The sequence below is a fragment of the Chinchilla lanigera genome, unplaced genomic scaffold (genome assembly GCF_000276665.1).
Source record: "Chinchilla lanigera isolate Chin_1 unplaced genomic scaffold, ChiLan1.0 scaffold00020, whole genome shotgun sequence".
In the NCBI taxonomy this organism is placed as follows: Eukaryota; Metazoa; Chordata; class Mammalia; order Rodentia; family Chinchillidae; genus Chinchilla; species Chinchilla lanigera.
The window spans coordinates 23,115,885-23,141,565 of record NW_004955421.1 but is presented as its reverse complement, the minus strand read 5'-3'; the positions used below and the strand labels follow the sequence as shown (position 1 = coordinate 23,141,565).

At 41.7% G+C, this 25,681-nt stretch overlaps 1 protein-coding gene and 1 long non-coding RNA gene across 4 annotated transcripts in view; one reads left to right on the top strand and one right to left on the bottom strand.

Moving 5' to 3' along the window:
- LOC102004716 overlaps positions 1 to 13,316 on the bottom strand; it is a 31,161-nt gene extending 17,845 nt beyond the window's left edge. Inside the window, exons 1-3 of one of the 2 annotated variants that reach the window (XR_001233869.1) lie at positions 13,212 to 13,316; positions 11,362 to 11,498; positions 5,206 to 5,608 (exon numbers count right to left, since the gene is read on the bottom strand). This is a non-coding gene — a long non-coding RNA (uncharacterized LOC102004716). Of the gene's footprint in view, positions 1 to 5,205; positions 5,609 to 11,361; positions 11,499 to 13,211 lie in introns of those variants that run through there. The other variant, XR_260817.1, reaches the window with a different exon arrangement.
- The window catches only part of Prkcq (protein kinase C, theta), a 78,985-nt gene that overhangs the window by 10,026 nt on the left and 43,278 nt on the right, over positions 1 to 25,681 (top strand). For both annotated transcript variants that reach the window (XM_005383869.2, XM_013513782.1), the window contains 8 exons: positions 5,037 to 5,199; positions 6,848 to 6,879; positions 6,974 to 7,059; positions 11,891 to 12,020; positions 17,129 to 17,238; positions 17,951 to 18,068; positions 19,300 to 19,460; positions 23,282 to 23,455. In XM_005383869.2, the coding sequence (XP_005383926.1) occupies positions 5,037 to 5,199; positions 6,848 to 6,879; positions 6,974 to 7,059; positions 11,891 to 12,020; positions 17,129 to 17,238; positions 17,951 to 18,068; positions 19,300 to 19,460; positions 23,282 to 23,455 (974 nt within the window). The remainder of the gene's footprint in view (positions 1 to 5,036; positions 5,200 to 6,847; positions 6,880 to 6,973; positions 7,060 to 11,890; positions 12,021 to 17,128; positions 17,239 to 17,950; positions 18,069 to 19,299; positions 19,461 to 23,281; positions 23,456 to 25,681) is intronic.

The following is a 25,681-nucleotide window of genomic DNA, read 5'->3' as shown; positions in this document are numbered from 1 at the left end:
GATCATGTTGAGGGTATCTCCTAAAATAGCTACACTGGGAAAATAATGATGAGAATGGTGACAGTGAGAATATAAAAAGAAAAGGCAAATGAGTGGACAATAAGAAATTTTAACTTAGATAACAGTTAAGATAATATGACTCCTGTGTCAGTCACTTTTCTCTCATTGCTGAAACAAAATATCTGATGCCCAAAATTAAGGAAGGAAAGGTTTATCTAGCTCAGTTTGTGGAGGTTTCAATCAGTAATCAGATGGCTGCAAGACAGGCTAGCATGGCAGAGGGGCAACAGTACAGGGTGACAGAAGATAGCAAAAACAACAAGAGCGGAAACGGGGAGAGCTTTCCCGCCCTTCTGTTGTATGCAGGCTATCTGCCCACACCAAACCTGTGCCCTCCTCTTCCACAAGCTCAGGATGTTTACAAAGTGAGGACCCTGGCCCCCTGCTGAGTCACTTAGTTAAGCTTCTAAACTTCCCAGTTCTCAAGTTGACACAATGATATCAACCATTTCCACTCCTGAATCATTCTTCAACAGAAGCCTGTTCTCTTCTCTAGCACATAATGAAGTAAATGGCTCACCTGTCCAATAATAGATCACTGCAGCTTTGCTCTGTGAAAATTTCCATTTGTTCATTTCTGTGCCTGAGTCACTTTTCCTCTTCTTCCCTTGTTTTCCACTCATCACTGCTGTAGCTTAAAAATTCACCGTCACCATCTGATACACCTCCTTCCTATTTCACATCTTCCCCCATGTTATCCAGTCAGATATGAACCCTCACCCACATGTCTTCATTCAAAATTCTCCAACCTTAAGGACTCAGACTCAGACCTTGCTCTTGGAGCTCATTTTCCTCCCCTGTCAATTCTGTCCTTCTCATTCAGTAAGTACTAAAGTTTCTCTTTCATTCCCTTTACTAGCCCACTTCTGGCATTAATTCCTCATCTACCTTAGTCTCCATGAAATGTTCTTGATGATACCCAGCTCCCATCAGTTACTTCTTCCACCTTTGATCTCCAAACCTTGCACTCTCCTTTCTCATTTTCTATGGATTTGCTAGAAAATACCACTCAGCTGAGTCTGTTACAAATAGATGCTGCTGGACGATGTTCCTATATTTCAGACTCATATATTTGACCTCTCCAACTAGATTTCCTGTAAGTACTTTAAATTCTGTTGAATTTAAATTATATGATTTAAAGGCAAACCACATCATGCTAAAAGTACACTCAACCATTTTCACCAGTAATTCTTCCTTCTGTGCTCACTATCTTAGTTCATTATTATATCTTCCACAAAACCTGGAAGTAATTTTTATACTTTTCTTTTTTTTATCTCCTACATTAGTCAATAATCTCTGTTGATGTTGTCAACATGTTTCAATGTTATCTTGTTTGCATCTTTACCGACTCATTCTCCTATGAGGCTGCAAGGATGGATATTCAGCTTCTGTTCTAACCACATGCTCTGCTTTACTCTGTCCCTGCTCCTGCTGCAGTTTTTCAGTGTTGGCAGTTTACTTACAAGAAAATGTTCAAACCAATCTCATATCTGCACATCCTCCAAGTGTGGCCACTGATCTCTTTTGCTGCACACTCCCCATTCTAACAGTACTCCCATTATTTCAGTGCCCCACTCGTATCCTGAGAACCCTTATTTCTGTGCCCTTCCTCATTCTCTTCCACTTGGAGAGAATACCTTTGCCTTCCCCAACCATGCTTTCTCCTGCACATTAGTAGGATTATTTATTCTCCAGAACTCAGCTCAAAACTTCTTGTTGTTTGTACCTTCTTTGTCGAGTTTTTCTGTTTCTCACTTGCATCTGCCTGAGCTGGTACAGTTTCCTCACCTCCGTGGTCTTACAGTATCCTGGGCATATTTCTGCTCTGAAATTTACCACGTAGTTGCCTTTCCTTCTAAACACTCAACTCTTGCAAGACAGCAATGATTGAATGATATTTCATTTATTCTTTTAACTCCAGCACCAGGTTGCAGTTAGGATGAAGGTCACTGTTTATTGTACCATTCAGTTGAACTCCCCTTGATGCTTAGAAGTTTCTTTCATTTCCTTTGATTCCCACGTAATGGCTGTTTCAAACCTGCCCATCCTCCTTGACTTCTGAGGGTTTTTTATTTTTCTCTCATTCCAGGAGGTTGACCTAGGGCAGGTATATTGTTAGGGGTTCTATCTTCTGTCTGTATACGTTACAGTGTGGCTGCTTCTTGCATCCTCTTCTTGCTCCTGTGCTGTAGAGAAAGTCCCTCCCTTTTTTTACCTCAAGCTTCTAACCCCAGCAGCCCTGCTGTATCAAGTCACTTTCTCACAACAACTCCAACCCTCCCTTCTCTGTGGCTTCCTCCTCATTGTCAAGACACACCATACCAGCCATTGTCCTCTATCATGGAAATGGTCTCTTTTTTAACCATTGTACTGCCGCTATGCAGTTCAGGCTGCCTTGAATTCAATTTGTACTGCAGGCTGGTCTCAAACTCACAGCAATCCTCTTGCCTCAGCCCCTGTATGCTGGAATTACAGGCGTATGCCACTAGGCCAAGCCTCCCTGACATTTCTTGAAAACATAGTTCATATTTGTGTCTCTTTTTCTTTGCTGTTTTCTCAATTCTTAAACCCTCACTGTCTGGCTGAAATAGCATGCTCCAAGATTATGAATCTTTTAAACAAGTTCCTAGTTCTTAGCTTTCAATTTCTTTGCCTACTTTCTATCAGCCAGTGAAGAAAGCTGCATCTTTTTTACATATATGATGTAAATATATCTAAGTTTCCCCCTTAATTTTCTACCTTCCCCCTCTTAATCTCTCTAGTGACTTCTTTTCCTGCATGCTAAAAGCTATGGGTGTCCATATCCCTGAGACCACACCACACCACCATACACTGTCTCACACAGTTAGCTGTTCTTTGTGTGAGCACCACATCCCCCTGTTGTGATTGCAGCTGCTCAGTGGTTAGGAATAATGTCTCAGATTCTGTCAGAACACTCAGTGTAGTCATCTATGCTTAGCTGCTCAGGGAACATAAGTGTTGTGTTTAACTATCAATAAGTGATATATTAAACTAAAATAAAAAGATTTGGATCCATTGGTTTAAAAGACATAACCAAACCTATATATACAAAACAGCAACAAGCTTATTCAAGCCAGTAAATAAACAGAGGACAAATTATTTCAGAAGTAACATAGTTGATATCTAAAGAATTCAATCCCATGTTCTTATTCACTTACTTTCTTATAACAATTGAATTGGTTAGTGGACAGAACTACAAGGAAGGAAGAAGGGAATAAATTCATTTCTAGAATTTTCTGATATTTGTTAAATGTATAGTAGTCCAATGCCTGGACTCTTGTACATGTATGTGTAATATAATTAGGGTTCTAGACTAATTCACTTTCACTCCCTGAATTGAAAGTACTTTTATTCTTTATTTCATTTCAATTCATTGCATCTGACCAAAGCATCAGTGAAATCAAATCTTACCAAAACATAACCTCTTATCCCATGTAAAAGTGATAAACAGGTCTGCATATTTATACCAGAACATGTGGAAAAAAATTATTAACTCACTAACCCTTAATTTAATCTCTCATTCACTAAACCTAATGATTTCCATCCTTGTTCCAAATAAAACAGCCTAAGTTACTTAGCCTTAAAGTAACAGGCCAAATATTATGGTCCATCTGCAGAACCCCTCAGAGGGTTGTTTGGGCAAGGATTTGGTGTTGCCATGAAACAGACCTGTGAAGCATTATAAAGAAGATATGAGTCCTAAAATGACACTTGAGACTTGGCTAGTTTGCTATGAGAGAGGTCTCCACCTGAACAGCCCTTCTTTGTCTGCCTAGTGTATTTCTAGCCCAGACAACATTAGCAGTGTAAAAATAAAGCACCTTGGCAGGAACATTTGCCTCAAATCATCATCAGACCTCTGTCACTGTAGCCAGGATGGCTAATAATGTTAATTCTGTACCTTTGACATCTGAGGAGCTTCTGATTCTCACTAAATTTCATTTTTTTGCATTAAAAATAAAAGGAATACAGTAAGTGATTCAAAAATCTTCAACCTATTAAATTATTATGACTTTAGCCATTATAATAATTATATTTAATATCCTTATTTTAGTGATGATAAGTTTTTGTTCCTATTAACCATGTTATTCTTTCTCACCCGCTGGAGTGTTCATCATGCTGTTCAGCCATGATTACCCCACCATTTTGCATTCTTTGGAGTCCTGAGCCTCAGCCTATTTCAGAATATCATGCATGTTTCAGAGTTCTCCCATCTTATGGCCCCTCAGCCTTTTGGGATGATGTCATCGGGCACAGGGCACTCTGCACAGTCACTGCTCAAAGCACTTTCACCAGTATGCACAAGCCCAGGGTGGACTGAACGCATATGGATTTGATGGTTTGATGTGGATGATTAGACAATACACAGGATTACCTATGCATTTAAAATATGCTGTTATCAATTTTCAGGCTCTTCCCACATTGATGACTACAGATTGCAGCTGGTATAGTATATCTGATCACTGTGACGATCAAAAACCAGAACATAAGTCCCATCTCAAAGTTCCTTTGTCCTCACACAAAAGGCCGGGCAGCTCCCATCTCTATGTGTTGCTGATGAAACATCGTCAGCTGTAAAGTGTCCTGGCACCTCAGATATGCAGCTCCCAAGTCGCTCTGGTCACCACATTATTCCCTAGAATTACATAACGACTTCAAAGTGCTGATTTCTGGTTTTAAAATCTGAGGGTAATCTTAGCTCAGTCAAAGAGTGAGGGATGAAACCAACCATCCAATTTCATTTCAGTCCTCTAATACATCCCGTGATAATTCCTTATTATAGAATTAAGGAAAGAAGCTTGTATTTTACCCACTTTAATAAGTAGCTGGAATTTTATTGCTGTGGGTGTTGAATGCTTGTCTGCTTCTCTTCCTCACCCAATTCCCACTGTCCCCACCCAACTGTGACCATCGTGTTGCAGAATCTCACTTTGACCCCTCTTCTCTGCCTGCAGACACAAAAGACATGAGTGAATGTGAGGCTGAAGGCTTCTTTGCTCTGCATCACCGCCGAGGAGCCATCAAACAGGCCAAAGTCCACCATGTCAAGTGCCATGAATTCACCGCCACTTTTTTCCCACAACCCACCTTTTGCTCCGTCTGCCATGAGTTTGTCTGGTACAGTAACTTAGTGTTTTACTCCAAGCGACAGGCTGTGCATTTTGTCTTAATCCACAAAGTATGGTGTGTTCCGCTGCAGGGGAATATGTGGGGGGCAGGTGCTAGGTGAGAGTTGGCAGTGGCCTGGGCCCTACTGAAGAGGTTTACAGGGTGTGCTTCAATGGGAGCATTTCATACTGTGGCTCCCATAAAACTAGGTCTGCTCAGGCAAAGTGCCTGCGTTAGCATTCCTTTACTGCAACAGAACACCCCAGAAAATCAATCTAAAGTGAAGAAACTTTTCTTCTCCTGTGGTTTCAGAGGCTTCAGTGTGTAGTTGCTGGGCCCAGTCACTGTGGGCCTGTGGGGAGGCAGGATGTCATGGTGGAGATCACATGGTGGAGCAGAGGTACTCAATTCATGGGAGCTGAGAAGCAAAAAAGACAGCTAGAGGGAAGGCACGGGGTCCCAGTATGCCCTTCAAAGGCGCTTCTCCAGAGACCTCACTTTCTTCCTCTAAGCTCCACCTACTAAAAGTTTCATTTTCCAGTAATGCCAAAAGCTGGTAACCAGTACTTTAGCTATGACCATGGGGGCAGGGGTATTTCAGATCCAAACCATAACAAAGCCAAAAGAATTTTAGTTTCTGACTAAATGGTAGGCTGCTGGTGGCAAGAAGGAAAGAAAACAAGCGGTGGTGTCCTTACTATGAGTACAGTTTTATAGTAAAAACTTCTACCACTTCAGTAGCCCAAGTGTAGTGGTGCTACTGTGAGCAACAGGCAGTGCTTTCCCATTGTAAGAAGTGGTTTGAATGTGGATGGTCGTCTTAGGGGAATCTTAGCCGCAGAGACCAGTTTAAGCCTCAGTTAACCACATAGCAGAGGCTATGGTAGAAATGAGACTTCAGACAACTCCAGTTTCTGTTCTCAGCATCTGTGTCTATTAAAAAATATTTTCTTGGGCTCCTGCAGACTGTGTCCATGCATGACTTTGATTGAACTAAGATATACAAAGGTCAAAAAAATTTCAGTGGATTTTTATTAACTTGTTTCCCTCTAATTGCTTGAATCTTCTTTCTTTCTAATAGTGAGTGTTACTCTGGAATTGGTCTTAGGATTGAGCTTTATTGGTGGCAAATATTCTCACTCAGAAAGAAGTAAGATATGTTACAGATGTCTCTGTTCATCTACATATAAACAAAGACAGTAGATGAGTGAGACAATAAACTTTCAAATGAGACAATGATTTTTTTTAATTATAAGACATGAAACTTTGCTGCCAGGAGCCTGTGATGCCTGTTGTTTAGGCATTGTAATCTCTGTGTTTACTTGGAAAATAGAAACATGAAAAGGGAAATCAATAGTTCTTCATTTATTTAATTCTGAGACTCTTACTAAACTAGCTTAAATTTAAAATACAGTCTTGACAAATGATACATTGGGGCTGCTAACTGGCAAAAATGTCCTGTGACTTTAGGAAGCCATGAGATCTGTCTCATCTCTAAAATGGTTTCTTGGGCAGGGGATATAGCTCAGTGGCACAAGCACCTGCCTGGTGAGCACAAGGTCCTGAGTTTGATTCCTGGTACCAAATAAAATAAAATAAAATAGTTTCTGATGTTGACTTGAACATCCAAATAAATCAGTCATATGCTTTGTTCCAGGGGTCTGAACAAACAGGGCTACCAGTGTCGACGTAAGTACAAAGATTTCCTGTTGTATTGTCACTTTTTTAAACTTAATTTCACCTTAACTTCTAGAAATCTTAAGTCACAATTGTTTGTTTTCAGAATGTAATGCGGCAATTCACAAGAAGTGTATCGATAAAGTCATAGCTAAGTGCACTGGATCAGCTATCAATAGCCGAGAAACCATGGTATGTATGTACTGCACAGAGAATCTTCTCTTTGACGTACAATGATTTTATCCTGATACTGAATTTTATAGCCCACTAGTTCTTTGTCATAATACCTGCCTGAACTTGAATCCTTAAGCCTATCCATGAATATGAGACCTCATTAAAATCCTTTCCTTTTCAAAACTTTTTGTTGAGCTACCAGATCTAGGAGACAAATAAGCACAGTAAGAACTTTTCCAGAAAAAAAGTGTAACAAAAAGTGACCATAAAGCATAACATGGCTAAGTAGATGACACCAAGCCTTGTGGTGCATACAGCTGGAAGTGACCATGACAGAGTGAATAAAGGCAAGTGATTATGAAGTATGGAGATGTAAACATGTACAAGGTCAGTAAGAGAGGGTAGCAAAAGGATAGTCCTCCTCTTGAGTGGAAATATTTGATTCAGAATGAATTTAGACACTTAGTCTACAAATAGGCTAGGTTTGACTTCATGGAGAAGGGAATCTTAGATGAAAGTCCAGCAGCCTGTCATTATAAACTATTTTTTCTTCCTCCTCCCACCCTCTTCTTCATGTAACAGACATTTCTTAGATGTCTAATTCATGGCAGTAGCGTGCTGTGTCAGATGTACGGCACAGCGCAGAACAGACACAGTCTTGCCTTCATCTACAAAATTGGAGAAATATACAGTAAACCAACTGTGGTCATTTTGATTAATGTCAGGCGCTATAAAGAGAGCAAACAGGGTGCAAGGGTGGAAAATCAGCAGGTAGCCTAAGGAGACCACATGGTCAGAGCGTCTCCCTAAGGAAGGGAGCATTTGAACTGAGACCTGAAGGTGAAAGGAGCCAGGTGTAACCAGCAGGAGGAAGAAGGCTTGACATTAATGGATGGCCCTGGAGAGGGAAAGTCCAGCCCATTCCAGTAACTACTGAGACCAGTACAGTAGATCCACAAGGCCCAGAGCAAAGGGGACACAAGTTGAAGAATCTGGCAGGATTTAAATCATGTGGGGATCCTTCAAACCCTGAGAAAGTGATTGGTCTTTACGAGACTCACAGTAACAAGCTCTTCTTCTGATGCTATAGGAGAAATAGTGTCTGAAGATGTGAGAGTAAAGCCAGAGGCCCCTGGAGGAATCATACCAGGAGAGAAGGAGGTTGTTTGCATCATATGGTGACAGCAGAGATAGAACAAAGTCAGCAGACTTTCAAATAATTTCTATTTTAGAAATGGTTGGGTTGTTTTAAAGGAATAGGTGTGGAGAATGAAAGAGAGGGCTGTGAGGGTGACTCCCACGACAGTCCTGTCTGAGAAGCAAGGGACAGCTAAGTGGAAGCATCCATGGACAGTTTTGAGCTTGGGACTCACATGAGCCAGTGCACCAGTCCTACAAGTCTGAGGGAGGTGGTATTACACAAGTGAGCTTGAAAGCTGTCGAAGAGATCCCCTAGGAAAGGAATCAAGAAAGAAGAGAACTCAGGACTAAATGCAAAGGGACCTAAAATCAGATGTTAGGTAGGGAAGAGAAAGTCGAGAACCCAGGTTTGAAGAGAGCTTTCTACACTGGACGCGTATGAGGTTATAGAGCTAGAAAGGAAAGGGGCAAGTTGTGTTTCATGCTGCTGAAAGGCTGAGGAAAACAAGGATCACGTGGAGATGTTTGCATCCCTTGGATCAGAGGGCATTTGGGAGGTTTGGGGACTGATTAGTGCAGCTGGACCATCGTGAAGGTGACAGCAAATGGCACGGAAACAAGCTGTGCACTGACTTTCTGTTATCAAGAAGATCACCAAAGGGAACTGGTAACTGGAAGGAGGGGTTCACAAAGATATGGGAGACACCACCACGCCAGGAGAGATGGATGAAGCTGGAGAACGATGGCCAAGCAAAGCCAGCAAGTCTGCTGGCAGGAGGGAGAGGGGTCTCAGCTTCTGCGGAGACTGGTTTTAGACAGAGTGACACATCATCAGCTCTAACAGGAAAGGCATAAGGCAACATGGGAACCAATGGAGGTTTTTTTATGCAATAATGGGGACTGAACCGGGGGCCTTTACACCGAGCCAGGTTCCCTGTACTTTTTATTTTGAGACAGGGTCTCATTAAGTTGCTGAGTTGCCCAGGCTGGGCTCAAACTTACAATCTGCCTTCTCAGCCTTGTTAGAGGGCAGTGAGGAAGCTCCTTTTAGCTAGTTTTTATCCTCGATGGAGTCCGCACACCGGGAGAGGGAAGCAGAGAAGGCAGCAATGGCTTTGAAGAAAGTATCAAGAGATGAGAAAGAGGGGAGGATGGCAGAGCAGAGGTGAAAGTCCACTTGAGTTTGGCAGGGCCACCCTGCCCAGACGTGTGAATTTCTCTGACAAAGAGGCAGGTAGAGAAGGCAAATTGGTTGAATTTTTCCAGGTAGAATGTCCATACCTGTAATCCCAGCACTCCAGGAAGCTGAGGCAGGTGGTTTACAAATTCAAGCCCAGCCCGGGCAACTTAATGACTTGGCAAGACTCTGTCTCAAAAATGTAAAAAAATTTTTTTAAAAAAAAGTTGAGGCTGCAACTCAACACAAAGGTCCTCGATTCACCTTCCAGTACTTGAAGAAAAAAAAAAAGAAAAAGAAAGAAAGAAAGAAAGAAAGAAAGAAAGAAAGAAAGAAAGAAAGAAAGAAAGAAAGAAAGAAAACATAAAAAGAGCATCCTTTAAAATTTAGAGCTATAGGAGCCTAATCTCATAGTACCCAGTGATTCTGGTCTGGCTCAACGCGGTTAAAGCAGTTTCTATATAGTGAGTCACCTATGGGTAGCAAACCTGAGACTAAAACTCAGACAGCTGTCTTCCGGAGTTTTTGTTTGTTTGTACCAAACTGCTGTCTCCAGTGCTTCTCCCTTTACGTGATGCTGTCAGCTTTTCTGAAAAATCCTGAGCTGTAAGCAATCACTGTTAACCTCTGGACAACAAAAGCGGTGGCACAAGGTAAACTATCAGGAATCAGTAGTTAAAAGAATAAGTGTCTGTGTGGATGATACTGTGCTCTCTGGGGATGTATTCATTTTGTGCTCATGCAAGAAGGTATCATTTTGGAGATCATTTTATGCACCTAAAACTGCAGTAGAAATAGTCTGAGAACTACATGTATAATTTTAAACTTTTAAATAACAACTTTAAGTAAAAGAAAAAGGTACATATGAAATTAAGTTTAATCATGTATTTTATCAAGCCCAGTATGTCTGAATATCATCATTTCAGTAAGAAATTTGACACTATTTTTTCCTACCAAGTCTTCAAAATCCAGTGTGTATTTTAAACATACATTCCAATGGCAGCTCCCCATGTTTGCAGTGTTCACCCACCCTGTGCAGATGTTCTGCTTTCCTGTTGGCAAGATCCCATCTAGAGTCTTTATCACCTTGTCTTGAGCTGTATGAGCCTGTCTGAGAGATTGAGATGCACTCCCTCTATCTGGGGCCTTGACCTATTAATTACCATGTTCATACTCTGTGACATGAAATGGACTTTGAAAAAGATTGATGGATTTTTTGGGGGGCGGTGATTGAAAAGGACTAGTGTAGATTCTCAGCAACTTTTAAATAATTCTAAATAGCTCTTCGGTGGAACCAATGCTGACGTCAACCACAGGGGCAACAGGATCTATCACTATGTTAGCAAATAAGGCTTCTTTGCTGTTCAAGTCCTCAAGCAAATGGTTTAATTAGAAACCTCTGAAGTGATTATAAGTCTTAAGTAAATAAAATTATTTGTTTATTTATTTATTTATTTTTGTAGTGGAAATCAAACTCAGGACCTTGCGCTTGCCAGGCAGGCGCAGTGCCACTGAGCTACCTCCCTGGCAATAAAACTGTTTGTGCTGCACATGGATATTGGCATCCTTACCAGGAATGAAGTTGTGCTATTGCTGTGTTGATGCTGTTGTTGTTATTTTGTTGCTGTTATTGTTCAGGCAATAACCTTGATTGGAGGAGGGAATTTAAACCTGGGAAACTTTTAAAAATCTTGCAATAAATCTGCCACATGCCTCTCTCTCCATCCCACCTCTCTCCTTAAATTACATTTCTCTGGAGACTGAAAATAGAATGGTGGGGCTCTGATTCTGACTGCCAAGCTCCTTGCTATCCAGACTCAATGGCAATGTGATCTTTGGGCAGATTTCTTGCCCTTTCTGTGCCTGATTCTCTCACCTCTCAAGTGAGGGCAGTAACAGAGGCTCCTTTGAGTGGGGTGTTCTGAGGCTTTCATGAGAGACCACACATGTACCAGGTGACACATATGACATACTTGTCCTGTGTTCATGGAAGGAACTCTTACCTGTCTCTTGGCACCTCTATGCGTTCATGAATAAGGGTGTGAAAATGCTTCACGCTACTAGTAGGCTTTCATCTTAATTTCATCTTCTACAAGAGGCATTTTTAGTATCCTTCCAAAGGTTGAGCACTAGTTCTGGGCTAAAAGAGAAAAGGAAATATTTATACTAAAGCAGGAAGGACAGTTTCATCTGTTTAAACAAAAGCAGCGCTTCCTTAGCACCCATTAGATAAATAACCTCATCCTCTCTTCCTGCAATGCTCACCTGTCTGTCTGATGCGTTAGATGTCTGCTGAAGGTCTCTGTGTGCTCTGCATGTGCCAACATCCAGCTCAGCCTTACCTGGAAGAGCCACGAGCTCTCCGCCATCTTCAAACAAGACAGGAAGGCCTGACAAGTACCAGCGAAGGCCAAAAGCCACATAGTGCCTATGTTCATATTACAGTTCCTGCTAAGCTAAAGTATCTCTGAGAACATCAAAACCTGGGTCCCAAGGACATGCGTGTAATCACACCTTTTGCCTTTCCTCCAGTTCCACAAGGAGAGATTCAAGATAGACATGCCGCACAGGTTTAAAGTCTACAATTACAAGAGCCCAACCTTCTGCGAGCACTGCGGGACCCTGCTATGGGGGCTGGCACGCCAAGGACTCAAGTGTGATGGTGAGTCCCGTGGGGGTGAGCACGGTCCTCCTGGGGCACTGCGTGGTGTCTCAGCAGGAAGGAGGTAGCGAGGGATGACTTCCACCCTCAGCCTCACTTGAGTGTGAACATGGAATTCATCTTCCTGGGACAACACATCCCTGCTGCTCTTTTCCTTCTACCCCACAGTACTCTCCTGTTCACAGCCCAGAAAAGTGCACAGGAGCTCAGGTTCAAGATCCGATCTCCAGGCCCTGTGGGTTTATGTTATACACAGCTCTGAGGAGATGCAAAGCCAGCATTTCTCCTCTGACTGGAACCTCCGCCAAGAACTCCACTTCACTCTCACCTGACCTGCTGTCTTCTTGGTAGGATCTGAGCTCGCTCTTCCTAACTCCAGCAAGTCTAGCTGTGCAGTGCCCCAGGCTTCTCCTCTGCACCAGCTAGTAAGAGTCTCTCCTCATCTCCTCAAGGAGCAGCCCACCCCCAGTGAGAAGCCAAGTTCAGCGCTGACCACACTTCTTCCTTGTCTGGTCTTCCCCCAGGGCTGGCATCAGAGCAGAGCGCAAGCCTGTCATTCCCTGCTGATGGAGTTACTCAGGCCTACCCCCCAAAAAACAAAACAAGGCATTCTGGCTTTAAAACTCTGAGTTGCTAAGGCAATAACCTTTAGAAACTGTGATGCTGTTGTGCCAGGATTAGGGAACAGGGAGGAAAAATCCCGAGGAGACTTGACAAAGCACTCTGCTCTCTGAGTGCCACCAAGGGAGGGGCAGGGCCTGATAACATGGTCACAGGAGGCTTCCCTTTTATGGTGGACTCTTACATGGATTATCCCTTTGATTTTTCCTTCCAGCCCTACCTTAATTAAAATACCATGGGCTAAATATTTCTTCCCTTTTAGGTGCCAGAGAGGAAAGGCAATCTTCTGCAGCCCCGCGGTATTTATGTGCCCCATGGAATCTAAGGTGAAATCTTATGGAGGCAGGAAGGGTTAGGTTTCCAAAGCATCCCCCAAGGTACCATAGGTAGTCAAAGTGAATCTTGTGAATCCCTTCACATCCCCAAAGTACCACTAACAAGGTTTTCTCTGTACACCTGCTCAAAAATACATTGATATGCAGGGTGTGATGTAGTGTATCAGAAGAGTTCATAGGCCAAAACATTCTCAGTATTCTAATTGTATAAATAGAAATACGAATAAATTCTCACCATCTGTGTACTCCTGTGATGGTCTTAAGGCCAGGTGTCATTTCCAGAGAGCTTAAGTGCCCACTTGCTAAGGCAGAGCTGGTCTTAGTAGCATGACTAGCAAGATTAGAACTTCCCCAAAGAATCCTTGGCATTATTTCACACTCACATACGCTGCTTTGTTCCATTCTTTCTAACATTCTTTCCCTTCCCTTCCATTCCTTCCCCCCTCTCTCCTACCTACTTCAAGAACTCCCTTCCCTCTTTTCTTTTGTCCCCATCCCTTTCCCCTTTTCCTCCCCTCCTTTCCCTTCTCTATTTCATTTTCCATATTTAACTCTGTAACCCCCCAAACTTCCCTGATTCCTCCACTCTGTTCATCTCCACATACCTTCATCCTCAACGTTTGATTTTTCTCTTCTCTAGTTCTCTCTGTCCTTTGTTTTGTCTCACTCTTGTCCTACCTCCTTGTAAATCATCTTCTTAAGTAAGGTCCCCATCAGCCTTTATCCTGTCTTCTTTGCCCTCTCTCTCTCTCTCTCTCTCTCTCTCTCTCTCTCTCTCTCTCTCTCTCTCTCTTCCTTTCCCTTCTCGTCTCTTTTCCTTCTCTCTCTCACCCTCCCTCCTTCCCTCTATAATAATTCCCATGAAAATAGTCATCAAAAGGGACCCTTTACACTCACAGAGATCCAGTTGCCGCCTGATAGGTTAGTGTCAGAGAGTTACGGTATTGCAGTGGGAATGGTGGCCTTTCTTTAGTCCAGTGCTCATCTGAAACAAGCATAGAGCTAGCTACAGTTTCATGGAGCAAAGTATAATACCAATTCTGTTGCACCAAATTCGCAATAAGTGTCTCATTTACATTGCGGGGATAAGTAAGAAAATGTGGCTCCGGCCGCCCACATCAAAACCTAACACCTGCTAAACAAACCCAATGGCGGTCATGCTGACCATGCAGAATTCTAAGCACCATTATCAAAACCACCCTTACTATACTAAACATTTTAAGTAGACAGAAAATATTTTGCTTCAGGTGGATTTTTGTGGCTATATCTATGCATATATAGGAAAGAGTAATATAGTTATTTACATAGAAAATGTGGTATTTTATGTTGAACTATCTGAGGACATGTGAGCTAGGTAAAAACCAAAGGTGAGTGATGCCAGGATTTCACCTGGATATTATATCAGTGCAATAACCCATCAAGATGAATGAGAAGTTGTAGTTGATAAACAGGTACTTACTCTGTAATGCTCAGTGTGCTAAACTCTTTGCACACAAATGTGCTAATAAGCAGATGAAATTAAAGGTTGCATGATTTCATAGGTCCTACTAATTCTATTATAACAACCCTACTTACATACTTCTGTGGAAACAAGTAGGGCTAAGACTAGAGTTCTATCAGCTAGAGTTTGGAAATCTTTATGTTATTTTTTCTTTTTGATAGTGACATTTCAAAAGCAAAGCTTGGGTTTTCTAAAACCTGTAGCATAATGTAACAGTTGTCTTTACACAAATGCACAGGCATACTCCCTTCCCTCTCAATCCAAGAAAAATCCCTTGGTCACAAGAAGCAGAAGTAGAACTTTATGGCACTCGATGTTAGTTACTTTCTCGTTACTGAGACGCAATACCTGACACCCACAAAGTAAAGAAAGCTTTATTTTGGCTCACAGTTTGCAGGGCTTTCAGTCCATAGTCAGCTGGCTCAGAAGCAGAGGGGCATGGCGGAGGAGAAACAGCTCATAGCATGGAGCAATCAAGGGAGGAAGGAGGGGAGAGACCCTTCCAGGCCACACCTCCAGTGACTCACCTCCTCCAATCAGGCTTCACCACCTACATCACCTTTAGCTATAAACTCATTAGTGGAGTAGCCCACTGATGAGTATCACAAGCCCATGATCCAATCACCTCCCCAAACCCTCACCTATGAGCCCATGAGGCTTTTGGGGTGACATCTAGATATAAGCCATAACAGCGCTGCTTTCAGGACTCGTGATTCCAAGTACACACGGAGTCTGTACAGAGCAACAGTGCAGGGCTGGGACCCTCCTCAGAAGCCCTTGGGACTTGTGCAAGGTCATGCAGGGTCAGATCCCTGTGTTACCTATGGCCAGTATGTGTTCTCCTCCCCTACAAGTTCTTGAATATTTCCTACTTCTCTTTTTCTTAGGAAAAAAAAAAAATAATGTCATGACATACAACAGTGAAAGAAAACAAATTGGTTTCTTTTCTCTGAGTTCCTTTCTGTCTTTATGCCATAAATGCACATTTAAGCTGATAGCTCGTATGTACAAGAAATACTACTTTCTTTATGATCTTCAAATGCACTTAAGTGGGACACTAGTAATTGCAGTGGCCCTCCATCCTTCCGGTAATCACACAAGATTTGGAGATGAACGTATGTAGGGGTCCTGAAAACAGGGTAATATCTTTTAATACCCTGCTGTCAGGTCCTGTTGGTGTCACATCCAAACCCATTGTGAGGATTGCTGGTTTTGCTCCACCTGGTGACTTTGTGATTTTGCCGAAGCTGAGGTGAGGTCTTAAGGCCTGGATCCAGCCTCTGTAGATGCACTCTGCTGTGACCTCTCCTGGCACTGCAAGTAACGAACATCCCTTTGCTCCCAGATCTGCAATCACTTGCTCCCCCCTTGTGAGGGTCACTGAGGTGAGGAGACATCTCCCTACTGGAATCTCTTTCCTCTCCCACTCTCGAAACCTTCCCAGTTATTTCCTTCTCGTGGATCGCTAGCTAGGAGCCTTCACTTTCCATCCACTCACATGTGAGACAACCAAGGAGAGGAACCAGGGTGGAAAACCAAAATAATATTTCAAAAGCTTGCTTGCTGCAATTAAAAAGTGTAACGATAATGCTGGAGAGGTCTGTTGGTTGGTTTCTTTTAACTAGGTCTTGATCGCTTCTGACAGCTGCAAGCACTAGGTTTTCTTCCCCTGGCCATGAGAAGTGTGGTAGCGTTTTCTTAACAAGAATAGAAGATCACCTGTCAATCAAAGTAGAGATGTTCATGAATTTTAGGAGAGTTATATCCCAAGGATAGGACCGTGAGGAGGATGTGCATGGCATGGCTGAAGGGGACAGGGGATAAGAACGGTAGGTGGCTTTGTTAAGCACCATTGACAAGTTCTGGCAAGGTCACAGTGTAGCTGCCTAAGGAAGTGTGACCGTCTTCACATGGGAAACAGCTCTACAGTGTCTCCAGGCAGTAAGATGAAGAGCAAAAGGATCTTGAGACTTATATGTTCCCCACTGTTTCTGTTCTTCTTTGTTCAAAAGGAAATATATCACTTCAATAGATTCAGATGAATTTTAGAAATAAGTAAAATATCTGTGTTTTTCTGGGAGTGCCCAGAAGTCCATTGGGTCCCAACCCACCTATGCTGTCGGTTCTGTCTGCAGGAGACACAGCTATGCTGACAGCCCCCTCCAGCCAGGGCTCAGAGCTGTGTCCTATGTCATGGCCCCATCATCATCAATTCTTATAGTTTATTAGCTGCATCTGTCCCCAGAGTGAGAGCATGGCACAGAGCCACTCTTCCTTCTCCAACTTGCATCCCTAAACACACACACACACACACACACACACATTTCCTCCCTCTCAGTTCCAGCTCCCAGGCAGAAGGTGCAGCCGGGGCTTCAGCCTAGAGGATAGAGAAGTCCCTACAGTCCAGTTGGGAAAATGCACAAAGGCTCCAGACTGGAGTGTGAGATCACACTCCTCTGTTCCAACAATTTGTCCTGCCACCGGGGAGAAGCAACCTCCTCTGTTCCACCCAGTCACGGCCAAAGCCAGGGGCACGGCGACCTCAGGCTTTCCTCTGTAGCAGTAAGGCTCTGAGTCTATGTCAAGAGAGTGATTTCCCAGCACCAGTGGGTACTCTCCCCACTGCTCACCGTCCACTTTCTTCCTTTCAGCATGTGGCATGAACGTCCATCACCGGTGCCAGACAAAGGTTGCCAACCTCTGCGGTATAAACCAGAAGCTAATGGCTGAAGCGCTAGCGATGATCGAAAGCACCCAGCAGGTAGGGAGGGCCTTGAGTGGACAAACCCCTTACCCCATGTCCACCAAGGTCCTCACCCTGACATGCAGCAGCCCTGTAGAACTGCCTGGGATGTATTTCCAAGCATTTACCTTGCACTTATCTTTCATCTTCATATTCATGCCGCTGCCTTTCAGATTTTTATTTACTTAATGCATGTCTAGTGTGTGGATCTTTGTAAGGTCATAAATTCATTAAAATTATTGAAGATTTACCCCCAGCTTTATACCTATACATTACAGCTATGTAATACCCAGGGAAAATATTTATTAACTCTAGTAAATTCGTCACTATAATACTCTCAGAACAAGAATCCATGGAAGTGTTTGCCTTTCCATTTATACCTTAGCATTTGCTGAACTCTCATATATAAAAATAAATCTTCTTTAAGATTTGGCACTGTTCCTGTAAAGTACTTTTCCATTGACCTGTGCTTATTGGCCATGGAGGGATGTAGACAGCATGGGAGATTCCAGATAGGCGCCAGAACAGAGAGAAGGAGCTAAGTACATTCTGCTGGTGCACCAAATACCGTAGACCCTTGCAAGGTAAGGAATCCTAAAAAAGTGTTGAAGAGGAACTTTTGTTGTCCTGTGCATTTAGGAGTTTTAAATGGTTTTTGTTCTCTTTGACAGCAGACTGATCTAGCCCATGCGCAGTGGGTGGGTGATTAGACTCTCTGTTTGTAATTTAGGCTCGCTCCTTGAGAGATTCAGAACACATCTTTCGAGAAGGTCCAGTTGAAATTGGTCTCCCATGTTCAGTCAAAAATGAAGCAAGGCCACCATACTTGCCGGCAACTGGGAAGAAAGGTAATTATCATAGTAGTCTACTATAGGTAAAGGGTGAATCAGCTTTAACCTGAGTTCTCTAGATTTAAGTTCTCAGTTCACCTGGTCAGATATGAGATCCTTTTCTATTTAACGATTATAGACCTGACCATCAACTAAGAAGCTCCTACTTCTTAGAAGTGAAACTGAAATATGCCTCACTGAGAAGCCTTTTGAGAGGGAGTGAGAGGTGGGAGGAAGAAAGTGGGGTAGATCTGGAGGAAACAGCTGAAAATGGTTTTTTAGAACTTTAGAATGTTACTTCCTGTCCATGTTAACTGATTTCACAGAAACAAATTTATCATGAAGCATAATAGTGGGAATACCACAGAAGATATTCTTGTTCTTAGAGACTTTTCTGAAAATTTTTAGGATAGAAAAGAACAGAAGAGCCAGGCCAAAAGCTCCTAACATTTATGAAATTCTGGAATTTTATCCAGCCTGCTTTCTGAAGGTGGTTCCTGGGAAGATATGAACACATGATTCTGAGACCTGAATCAGCATAAACTGTGACTTACTTTCCTTGGGCTTAAGAGAAAATATGAAAGAATATTAAAAAATAAAAGCAATGTTATAATGGGAGGAATTGCCTCCCCGACCCTAAATTTTTGCATACCTCTTCTGGTATTAGGCAAGAGCTAAATTAACATAAAAGTTTTTAAAGACAGGTTGGGATTAGATTTAGGAAGAATCACCAACCAGTGAAGCAGACCTCATCTCGCAATGGTCAGTGCAGGCAGCATCTTGATGTGACGATTACAATGAAGAGTGCAGTATAGATCTTCAGCAATCTGCTAGATTTTGTTCTCTCTGTGGTCCCATGGTGATTTATAGAAATTAATGCCACTGGAGGGCCTATGAGTCAAGCAAACAAGAATTAGTTTCCTCCTTGAATTTGACTAAGTTGTCTATTTATCCATGATGAGACATTATTAAAAATGCTCATTTTTTTCCATATGTGGTCTTTTGTTGGTAGAAATATTTTCTTAAGTTAAACCATTCCTGGTCCATTGGTTAAGTAGAGACAGTCCACACCCCAAAGGTGGGGCTCCCGGACAGATACAAAAGTACTGAAGTTGCCTGAACTGTAGAGACCTCCCTGCCCTCTGCCCAGTTACTATGGATGGAGCCTCAGGATGAGAAATGGAAAAAGTAGCTATAATCACTGTCATCATTCAGTGCTCATGTCTGACCATTGGCTTGTCTTTCTCAGAGCCTCAGGGAATCTCCTGGGACTCTCCACTGGATGGGATGGAGAAAGTATGCCATCGACCAGAACCTGAACCAAACGTAGAAAGACCACCTCTGCACATGAAGCTAAAAATTGATGACTTCGTCTTGCACAAAATGCTGGGGAAAGGAAGTTTTGGAAAGGTATGCTACCATGATGTAGGAGTTGATGGGCCAGATTCCAGGGACTACAGAACAGCGCCCTGGCGGATGGAACTGAGGTCTTGGAACCAGAGTGGAGATAGGTGGAGAGAGCATTCTTAATCTGTTGTAAGAAGACTGAGGACCTCTCTAAATAAATGGGGCTTAGGGGACTCTAGGGCAACAGCAGCCTCTGATTTCTACTAGTTTGCTTTGGAGGTACACACACCTCATGCTCATGAGATTGATGTCTCTGCGTACCAAAGAAACAGGAAGGTTCCTTGGCCACTTACTGTTTCATACACGTCTTTTGTTTGTTTGCTTTGGTTACTTTTCTTCTCTGTTGCTTCTTCCTTGGGTACAGAATGTTAGTTTTACTTCATATGTAATTTTTCTTCTAACAGTGTCTTCAGGTTTGTATTCATTTGCTCAGGCCGCTGTAATAAAATACTGCAGCCTGGGCAACTTAAACAACAAAAATTTATTGTGTTACAAAAATCAAGGTGTTGGCAGGGTTGTTTCTTCCAGTACCTCTCTCCTTAACTTTTAGGTGGCCACCTTATCCCTGCATCTTCATGTCACTTTCTCTCTACACCTACCTGTGTGTAAAGTTTCTCTTTTTATATGGATGCCAGTCATAATGGGTTAAGGCCCACCCTAGTGACCTCATCTAACCTTAATTGCTTCTTCAAATGCCTCATCTCCAAATATGTTCACATTTTTAAGTACTAGTGGTTAAGACTTCAGCATATGAATTGAGGGGCATGGAGAGGACACAGCTTAGGTCTGTAGCGTTAGAGAGTCCTAAGAAAATTGCATGAAAAAATTCTTTCTTCAAAATCCTTCCTGCCACACAGTCAGGTTATGAGATATCTCTGTTACAGAGAACAAGTAAAGGCGGAGAGAATGGGGGAAGGGGAACAAGGAAGAAAGAGAGGAGATGAGAAAGAAGTAGACATAATTTAAGAAAATACAAGTGACAGCTAAAAATGTTCAAGGTAGTGGTTGTGTAAGGAAAGATGATACAGAGTATATAGACTCCTAAGTTATTTTAGATATTAAAGGTACTTGTTGTATTAATAGGGCTTGTAGTTATCTTACACTCTTAGATGCAGCTCCTTGGAAAGACTTAATCAAGGACTACTATCCTGTGAATTTATGCATCCAAACCAGCATTGTGCTGAGCACCCGCTCACCATACTTGGGCGAGAAAACGTATTCAGTTAATTTAATAATGAACCAAAATGCAGCTGAGCATCCATCACAGCTGCATGGTACCGAGCTCCAAAAGGCTTGGATTTAAACACCAATGCATTGCCTTTCAACAAAATCTACTCCACCTTCCAAGCTGTAGCTGAAATCCATGAATTCTTTTAGTTCATTTCCACAGTAATGTGAAACACAACAGGCTCGTTTGGTTTTAATCTGGGTATAATAGGCAATTTTACAGCCAGTCTTTATTATAATTTAGCAGCAATTAATGTGTAATTATAACCTGTTACCAAAAACTGAAAGCGCATTATATAGAAGGAAATTGCCTTCTCAGCTTCTTAGTTTATGGCTGGTTTTAGGATGTTTTACGGAAAGAAGCAATTACCAAAAGAGTAATTTCAATTGTTAATGAAATGTTTATCTTTCTTTTGTCTCATGTGGATTTCTACATTTGAACAAGGTTAATAAGAAAGATGCTAAGCCTGTAATCCTAGCCCTTGGGAGGCTGAGGCAGGAGGATCACTGTGAGTTTGAGGCCTGCCTGGGCTACATAGTGAGATCAAGGCCAGTCTAAACTATATAACAAGACCCTATCTCAAGAAAGAAAAAGAAAAAGTCATTAAGTTAAACATACAACCCTTAGGAAATATTCCAAGGGCCAACCTGGAACTCTAGGTATTGTGCACTGTATGTCCAAAGCAGAATTTATCTTTCCATGGGGACCTTGAGAGGATAGAAGGAGGGCACACCAAACAAGGTAGGGTGTCTCCACTTCACAACTTTCAACTGTCCTTTGAAAGACTCCAAAATTTGTGTTTCCCCTTTCTTTTCACTCCGTATAGGAAGCACGAGTCTTTATCAAAATGGCAACCTGCCTACTCTTGTTTGAAATCTGTTGTTTAGCCCAGGAAGACAAACTGCATGTTGTCTAGGGAAATGAACATCATTCATTTGCTGGGATGATCTAAGTACCTCCTGTTAGTTCAGCTACCATGGGTCTGCATAATACTGTTTTACATGTACACACTCATATTTGTACTGCTGGCACTGGTTTAGTATCATTGACTTCCACACTCCCTAAAAGTCAACAGTAGAGACAAATTACAAGTGTCCTCCTTTTATTTTATGAAAAAAATAAAATAATTTCATAAGCAAGTTATAAGACAGTAACAATAATTATTACACTGTGTATCATTATCTTCAAAGTAGTTGCTCTGTACAAGACACAAACCGAAAAGATTCTTACAAAAAGTAAGCAGATAATAACACAAGCTTTATTTTTAACAAACTACCATAAACTAGTAGTTTAAATGAAACAAAAAAGAAAGATCAACTTGAGGTTGTTTTTGTAGGTAAATGGATACAACTTGAGTACGTAAGGTTAAGTGACACACTTAAGTCAGACATATAAGCTCAAATATAGCATGGCTTCTCTTACATGAGAACTATATATATACAAATAAAAATAAAATAGAAGAGAGATACATAGGAAGTAGGGAGAACTTCAAGTGCTTCCCACAAATTACATATTCCACTGTTTTAAAAGTATTTCAGTGACAAGTGTTCTTAATGATCGTCGTTTAGGGAGCATTTTGTAGTTTACAAATCACTTTCTCATTGGTATCCATTTGATTTTCAGGATTGTCATGTAAGTCAGAGAATGCACCAATATTTACCCCTTCTCATGTAAGAAACTGAAGCCCAGGGAAGTCCATTTGTTTGTCCACACATCTACAGCTAGCCAATACCTATGAAATGCTACCAGAGCTGGAATTTTCTGAGTGTGAATGCCATGTTAGCACTGCCAGGAGTTCTCTGCTGCATCATATGAAAATCTAAAGTCACTGTGTGTCATCTGGCCTCCACTGACATACCACACATGAAGTCAAGTGGAAAACGTACACTTTAGAGTTAGTTCTTCCACTGAGTCATTCTACAGTTTTGAGCTAGCTCTATCACTTTCTGCACTCGGGGGTGGTATTACTAGAAGCTAAGTGTTAGTAGCAGTATTAAGAGCCAAAACAGATAATAAAGTTAGATAGCACACAGAAGTGCATAGCAGACTATCTGACTTATAGTTTCTCTTAAAAATATTATTTGTTTCTATGTCATCAGATGAAATGATATCTACTTATTAGTACATAAGGAGACTATACCCCTCAAGTTTTCCTCTTCGCCTTGTGAAACTGGTTGAAATGTGAAGCTAAGTTTTGCGCCCTTTTTCAGTGATAAATTCAGGTTCTGCAGTATTCTTTCCTTCCTTCAGTGTGCACTTTGTCTCTCTGAATTTCTGTTATGCACATAGGTCCCTGGAGAGCCAGGACATACCTTTTTAAGTAGAATTTTTCTTGTATTGAGAATAACCATGTAATCAAATAATAATTTCAAGAAACCCTTGAAAAGGTACAAAGACAGTGTGAAACTATTATGTAATACCCTAGACCGATTAGATGCTCCATTCTATCTCAGCAACATCCTACCCAGGATGGAGAAAACTTGGAGAAAGCTCCCTTTGCCCACTCAGAACAGGCCTCTCTCAAGCACTTTGCCTTACTTTTTATGAGTGGGAATCCAAATTCTAAAATAAAATTACTTCTTCCTCTTCCTTCTAGGTCTTCCTTGCAGAGTTCAAGAAAACTAATCAGTTTTTTGCAATAAAAGCTTTAAAGAAAGATGTGGTTTTGATGGACGACGATGTTGAGTGTACCATGGTAGAGAAGAGGGTCCTGTGCTTGGCCTGGGAGCATCCATTTCTCACACACATGTTCTGCACATTCCAGACCAAGGTATGGCTTCTGCTCAAGCACCCTTCCCACCACCTCCAAACTGTCCCAAGCCTCTGGTGGTGGTCTTCCTTGTAGACATAGGCCATTGTCTCTATTTTTATCTTATTACCTTTCAATCCACTTTCCATCCATCCATCCATCCATCCATCCATCCATCCATCCATCCATTCATGTATTCACTCAGAAGAGTTCCATCTCCTTTAAACACCATGGAAATATTACTTAAAATGTTTTAAAGTAGTGCATTGAGACAGAGTTTTATTTCTAGGTAAGTTTGTTGGTTTACTTGGATTTGTAGAATTTGATTTATTGTAGCAAAACCACCAAGCTTCTAAGCAGTTGGTAACTTGAAGGAGGAAATACAAACTTGTCCATTCATCTGCCCTATATGTATGTAAAGAGACAAAAGTTGGAAATACATTAAAATACAGATGCTCTGTTGCTTTCCTTTCAAATACCAGCAGAAACGGTGGCCCATGCATGGACTTCATCACTGGGTCAGCGGGATCCCTGGGCCAGGGGCCCCTTTCCTTGTGCTAATCTTGTCAGGAGGTGCTGTTATTCTAGGAAGACTGTCTCTTTCCTTAAGAAAATGTTGTAAATTATTTCTTTCTGACTCACACTACTCAGAAAATTTAGAAAATTCTTGTAGGCATTTATAAGAAAAATCATTTATAATCCCACCACTTGGGTAGACTATTAATACTCTGAAATTTATCCTCCTAGATTTTATACTTCTACGAATTTCATCAAATAAAAATGTCAACCCGCTGTAAATATCTATTATTCTGTAACTTGCTTTTTTAACCTGCTATTATATTCATTTCCTCATATTGTGGGTGTTCTTCTACAGTATGGTCTATTAATCTGAAGTTGGTTTCTGTTTGGACTTAGATAGCATTGAAGTGGACATTCTCATGGGTCACTCTTCATGCAGGAGCATTATGATTTTTCTTTCCTAATTTTTCTTGCCTCCATCCTATTCCCCTTATACAAAGCCTGGAATAATAAGCAGACCCATGTGGGACCCTGGGATTAAGGTCCAAAGAGTACAAAGGGTGGATGTTTTCCCGTTTTCTGTGTCAAGTCATAGTGTGAGCCACAGAGGGACTCTGCAGTGTCTTCAGCCATGGAAAGAGCTAGCAGAGACTCAGGCACAAGAAGCAGATGGCGCCCTGAGTTCCTTCACTACTTCTGCAGTCCCAGTAGATCCTCAGCAAATGTTTTACTGAGCAAATAAGTGAATAATGCACTCACTGAAAAAAGAGAAAGCAAGCCATGACTAGGTACCAAGCATATACTTTCTTCAAAGCACTACAGAAGATACAGAAATACGCAAAACTCATGGGGAATTGTGAGCTCTAATAAAAGAGGTGAGATCAACACACTTAGAAATTAGTCTAACTAGGCAGAAAGGACATTGGGCATTTAAGCTGTGGGGTTTGGGGAAAAAGCCTTACAGAATGAAGAGAGAGCAAAGTGCAAATAGACTCATTTCCCAAAGCAGCAGCAAAGCTGGAGTTTCTGGTGATGAGAGAAAGATCTACTAGAAACCTCCTCCTGGGAATAAGTATAAATACCTGGTGGTCTGAATAGTGTAGATAAGTTACATGAAGTCAAACTAGGAAATTCTGTCCCCCTCTCCTAGGCCAAAGTGTTTTTTGAGTTCTCCCAGGCCAGTTTTACTACATATCCTAGGGGCTGCTTGTAACTTCATTATTTTCCTTAGAATACTGTAAAATTTGTGCAAAACTGCAGTATATGCCAGCCTAGGCTTCTAGGAACAATAAGCAAATTCAAGCCTAATTTGACATCTTTCTTCCACTACTGTGTGTGTGTGTGCACATATATTGTAGTTATGATGGCTTTTCTATCTCATGGGGAAGGCTATTAGGAACCCCACTTTGTAGAAAGTAGGTATAGTACCTTCTCTTGTTTGTTCAGCAGAGCCTTTGACTTTATTTAATAGCTTCTTTCCCTCTTTGGGAAATACTCTTAAGGTTCCATGCAATTATGATGCTTTAACAAAACCAGAGATGTCAAAATGTTAGTAACACTCACTACAAGAGAGGGAAAAAAGGTGGTCCAGAAGGTACATATAAAATGTAAATGTGACTGGTTCAGCACTTAGGAATAAGAAAAGAAAAAAAGAGAAAAGAAAAGGAAGGGAAGGGGAGAGAAAGGGAGAGAAGGGGAGGGAAGGGAAGGGAAAGGAAAGAAAGGAAA